We start from the raw sequence: 5,015 nt of genomic DNA, 5'->3' as shown, positions 1-5,015 counted from the left end.
TAATGGAAATAAATATTGCTTTGAGGTTAAAAAAAAAAGGTTATTAAAAAAATAATAAATCAGTAACAACTCATCTCTTTATACAGCATAAATCCTTGGACACAGCAAGAAAAACATTTTTGAACAACAAGATTCCTATTATTGGGCTGTGCCTGTGGCTCAAAGGAGTAGGGTGCAGGCCCCATATGCTGGAGGTGGTGGGTTCAAACCCAGGCCTGGCCAAAACCTGCAAAAAAAAAAAAAAAAGATTCCTATTATTTACTGTAACCAGATCAACAAAGAAAAACATTTTTGAACCACAAGATATCTGTTATTTACTGTAACCAGATCATACCAGGGTAGAAAAATAGCAGCTATATATTCCAGTATTTGTGGTGATGAGATTTAACTATCTTTATTCCTCCTTTTAGGAAGGGATAGGAGAAACTATCTAATATCTAAAGTTTTTATTGAGCATGTTTTTATTATGTTCTATGTTACTCAGTCATATTTTCTTAAAAATCCATAAAAACATTAAATGGCCTATGTTATGTATTACCAGTACCCTGCTAATATAGTGATACATTCCTTTTTAGTCCTTTTGCTGTGCCAGTAAAAATATTTCTTTTGTTTGAAATGATACTAGAAACATACTTGTATAGATGTTTGTATTCTGTCTTCATTTAATATTCTTTCAGGGTATTATCCCAAACTTTTGACCATTCATTGAAAACATGAATTTTTTTTTTTTTAGTGAAGTTTTTTTTTTAAATTAAATCATCGCTGTGAACATTAATGCAGTCATGGGGTACAATGTGCTGGTTTTATATACAATTTGAAATATTTTCATCAAACTGGTTAACATAGCATGGCATTAACAATGCCAATAACTAAGGCATTTTCTTAGTTATTGTGTTAAGATATTTATATTCTACATATAGTAAGTTTCACATGAACCCTTGTAAGATGCACCATAGGTGTGGTCCTACCAATTATCCTCCCTCCACCCATCCTCTCTCCCCCTTTCCCCTTTCCCCTGTTAAGATTTTGTCAGAGGTAACTTTACCATAGTAAAAACACTTAATCATGTTTTAATTGGTAGAGAGATTGTCTCAAAATTGTGGTGATATAAAATAGTCCTGTTGTATTAAGATTTGATTATTTCTTACGACTAGGCTCCTGGAAGTAGAACATACTGAGTCACAAGTTATTTATATTTGAAAACTTTTGATATATATGGTAAAAATTTACATTTTATAAGGTTGCATTAATTTATATTACTATCAGCTGTATACAAATGTACTTATTTTTCCAACGTACTTGCCAAATGAGTATTACCATATTTAAAAAATTGCTGATTTGGTTGACAAATAGTGCTGTTTTAATTTTTTGTATGAATTTATCATCTTGTAAAATATCTTTTAATGTTCTTCATTTTTGTACTGTTGTAGTTGGTTTCTTACTGAATTATGGGTAGCCAATTTCTGACAGTTTCAAAACAATTAGATTGAACTAATACATAAAGATAATGAGTATTACAAATATAAAATAGCAAAAAAACCATTAATATTTAGTATAGTCTGAGTTCGTTTTTATAGAATGAAATATAAAGTCACTTTCTAATTTCAATTTCTTATGTTTATTTTGTGTTTACTACTTAATAATAATCATAATCTTAAAAGTCTTGTGTGATTTTTTAGCTCCAGCAGATCTGCAAAATTATGAATATGCATATGGACTCTATGCAGTGGATTGACCAGAATTCAGGTGGGAGTTTATTTGTATACCAAGCTCTGTGTATTACAAGGAGAAAATGAGATATAAGTCAGGTTGTGTGCTCTGTGACCAAATTAGACTTCCATTGTAGGCTGTGGCTTAACTCACAGTATATCTACATTAGTTGTGAAAAATTATAATTGCTTATTTTTATAATATGAAACACAGGACGGAATAGAAATTAATGAATATAGAAAGTGGATAGGAATAGAATATAGGGAAGCATGGATAGAAGCAAAACTTTTGCGTGTATCTTTTTATACAGTTTTGACCTGGGGGTCATATAAATGTGTTATAGACCTAAAAAACATTATAATTAAGCCAAAAATAATGGGAAGAAAGACAAATACTAAAATTGAGTGCATACTGAAACCAAACAAATCTATATTACTAATTTATAAAATAGTTACTGAGTTCAGGTAACTTTTAAACATAGTGTACATGATGATGTGTCCTTACTAGGATGTAGTCCCTAAGGATAAAACTTCAGGTAACTTTTAAACATAGTGTACATGATGATGTGTCCTTACTAGGATGTAGTCCCTAAGGATAAAACTGCAAAGAAATCTTAAACTTTCTTAATAGTTTCATATTAGTTTCAGAATTATAATGCCATTATGACTATCATTTCATATATATTATAGAATAAAGCAAATGCATAAGTATATTAATGATAATAGTCATCAAGATTTTCATTAAAAGATCAAAAATATACAAGTTACTAGGTAGTTTTACTTTGCTGGAAGACTCTTGTGTTGATCTGTGTACATATGGGTCTGAGTACTTCCAGGCAGGACAGGTCTAGTAGTGACATATTTCCTCAAAGCTTATATGTCAGGAAAGGATTTGAATTCTCCCTCAAGTATGAAACTTAGTTTTGCAGGATACGGAACGCTAGGTTGGCAGTTGTTCTGCTTGATAAGACTGAAGATAGGAGCCAATTCTCTTCTGGCTTACAAAGTTTCTACTGAGCAATCAACTGTTAGCCTGATGTACTGATGGGTTTACCTTTATAGGTGAGATGCTGCTTACACCTGGCAGCTTATAGAATTTTCTCTTTCGTTTTGACTTTGGCCTGAATAGTTCCATAGTGTCTATGATATTCTTTGTTTGAACTGAGTCATTTTGGAGCATGCTAGCAACCTTGTAACTGTATGTCTGGGTCTCTGGCAATGTTTGAGAAATTTTAAAATATGTCTCTTGCTAGAGCTAACATGATTTGGGACTGTTTTCTTCTCCTTTAGGGATATCCATGATTCATCATATCTATCTATGATTTATACTTTATATAGTCCTGTATTTCTCTAAGAGATTTTTCTGCTTTTGCTCTCTTCTTTTCTGCTTCTTTAAATGATGTTAGCTTGAAAATGTTCAAGTTCTGAGATTCTTTCTTCTCCACGGTTTAAATCTGTTGCTGAAACTCTCTGCTGGGGTTTGTTTGTTTGTTTTTTGAGACAGAGTCTCACTATGTCACTCTCAGTAGAGTGCTGTGGTGTCACAGCTCACAGTAACCTCAAACTCTTGGGCTTACGCAATTCTCTTGCCTCAGCCTCCCAAGTAGCTGGGACTATAGGTGCCTGCCACAACACCCAGCTATTTTTGCTGTTGTTGTTGTTATTGTTGTTTAGCAGGCTGGGCTGGGTTCAAGCCTACCAGCCCTGGTACATGTGGCCGGTGTGCTAACCACTTAGCTACAGGCACCGAGCCTCTGCTGTGTTTTGAAACTCTCTGAAAGCCTCTTTTAATTCTTTAAGCTCTGTTATATCCTTCTTAATTGTGTCCAGATCTTTGGTGACTTTGTCTTTAATTTCATTGATTTCTTGAGACATTTTTGGAGACTTGTTTTCTATTCCATTTGTCTTATTTGCCATCCATATTCTGAAATCCACTTTTGTCATTTCAACAGTTTCTTTATGGTTGGAATTTTCTGTGGTGGCTCCATTATGATCCCTTAGGGGAGTTGATCTGTTCTGCTTTTTTCATGTTGCCAGAGGGGTTTTTTGTTGGTTCTGCCTCATCTGTGGTTTCTTTCTTGTTTTTCTTTTCCTTCTATCCTCCTCTTCCTTCCTCTTTACCTTTTCTTACCTTAACTCTAGGCTATTGGGTTGAGTTGACCGTATTTTCCCTGCACTGACTTCCCTTCCTGCTTCTCTCTTCATTCCTGGTGACTCATGCTGTCACTCTGTGCTCTCATAGCACTATTTCTGAGTGGGGCAACCTTAAATTGTGGCATATATTCATTTTTAAAATGAGAGATAGTATCTATTTTCTAGGGGGTTTGTAAGGATTAAAAGAAAGCAATGTCAGTAAATGGTAATGGCAAAAGCATTTACTGGTGATCAGAATTTACTATGTATATGATTTGGGGGTAAGAGAAAAAAACGGATCATGTGATTTATAATGTAGTTATTGAATTGAGTCTAGTGATGGCAATTCTAGGTAGATTGTCATTAAAAACCATTTACCTAGAGCAGTTGCAACAATAGCTGAGATGAGGGAGAATGTCAGTAACTGGTAAACACTGAGGAATTAATTTATATAAAGTTTAACTTAGTTATCTTTATATATCTTTATAAAGTTTATCTTAGTATGTCTGTTGTATGCTCTTGTGTAGTCAGCAATGCTTCTTGGGTAAGGTGACCAGAGGTCCTGCTTTTGGCAGGATAGTCCCGATTTTTAACAATTTGTCCCGTGTCCCACAGCATTTTTAAATAGTCCCAATTTTTGGAAAGAATGCATGACAAGCTAGGGAACAGCAGGAATGGGAAGGGAGTATACGGTTTTTGGCTGCTGAAAAGGTTAATGTAACTCCATTTGGGAATGAAGAGGTTAATGTAACTTCATTTGGAAATGAAAAGGCTAATGTAAACTCCCTACTCCCCTTCTGGGCAAGGTATCAGAAGGAAACTGGCTCCCTCCCTTGCTTCTAGGCAAGGACAATTAGCTCAGAAGGAGCCAAACTGTCTGGAACAAACAAGTAGCCCCCCCCACCAGAGTAAGGTGACCGGACATCCTGCTTTTGGCGGGACAGTCCTGATTTTTAACAATTTGTCCTGTGTCCTGTGACATTTTAAAAAAGCCCCGATTTTTGTTTTTTTTAATTTGTTTTTTATTAGATCATAATTGTGTACATTAATTCTCTCATAGGATACAGTGTGTTACTTCTATATGCAGTTTGGAAAACTCTCATCCAAGTGGCTAACATAGCCATCATGTCTTTCTCATAATTGTTATGTTAAGACATTTATATTCAACCTTTA

General features: G+C 34.4%; 1 protein-coding gene across 1 annotated transcript in view; it reads left to right on the top strand.

Annotated features, from left to right (window-relative positions):
- Positions 1 to 5,015, top strand: part of NUP62CL (nucleoporin 62 C-terminal like) — a 41,636-nt gene that overhangs the window by 17,802 nt on the left and 18,819 nt on the right. Inside the window, exon 8 of the mRNA XM_012811359.1 lies at positions 1,680 to 1,746. Within this exon, the coding sequence (XP_012666813.1) occupies positions 1,680 to 1,746 (67 nt within the window). The remainder of the gene's footprint in view (positions 1 to 1,679; positions 1,747 to 5,015) is intronic.

The sequence above is a fragment of the Otolemur garnettii genome, unplaced genomic scaffold (genome assembly GCF_000181295.1).
Source record: "Otolemur garnettii isolate 467f Iridium unplaced genomic scaffold, OtoGar3 scaffold00155, whole genome shotgun sequence".
Classification (NCBI taxonomy): domain Eukaryota; kingdom Metazoa; phylum Chordata; class Mammalia; order Primates; family Galagidae; genus Otolemur; species Otolemur garnettii.
This window is presented reverse-complemented; position numbering and strand designations above follow the sequence as displayed.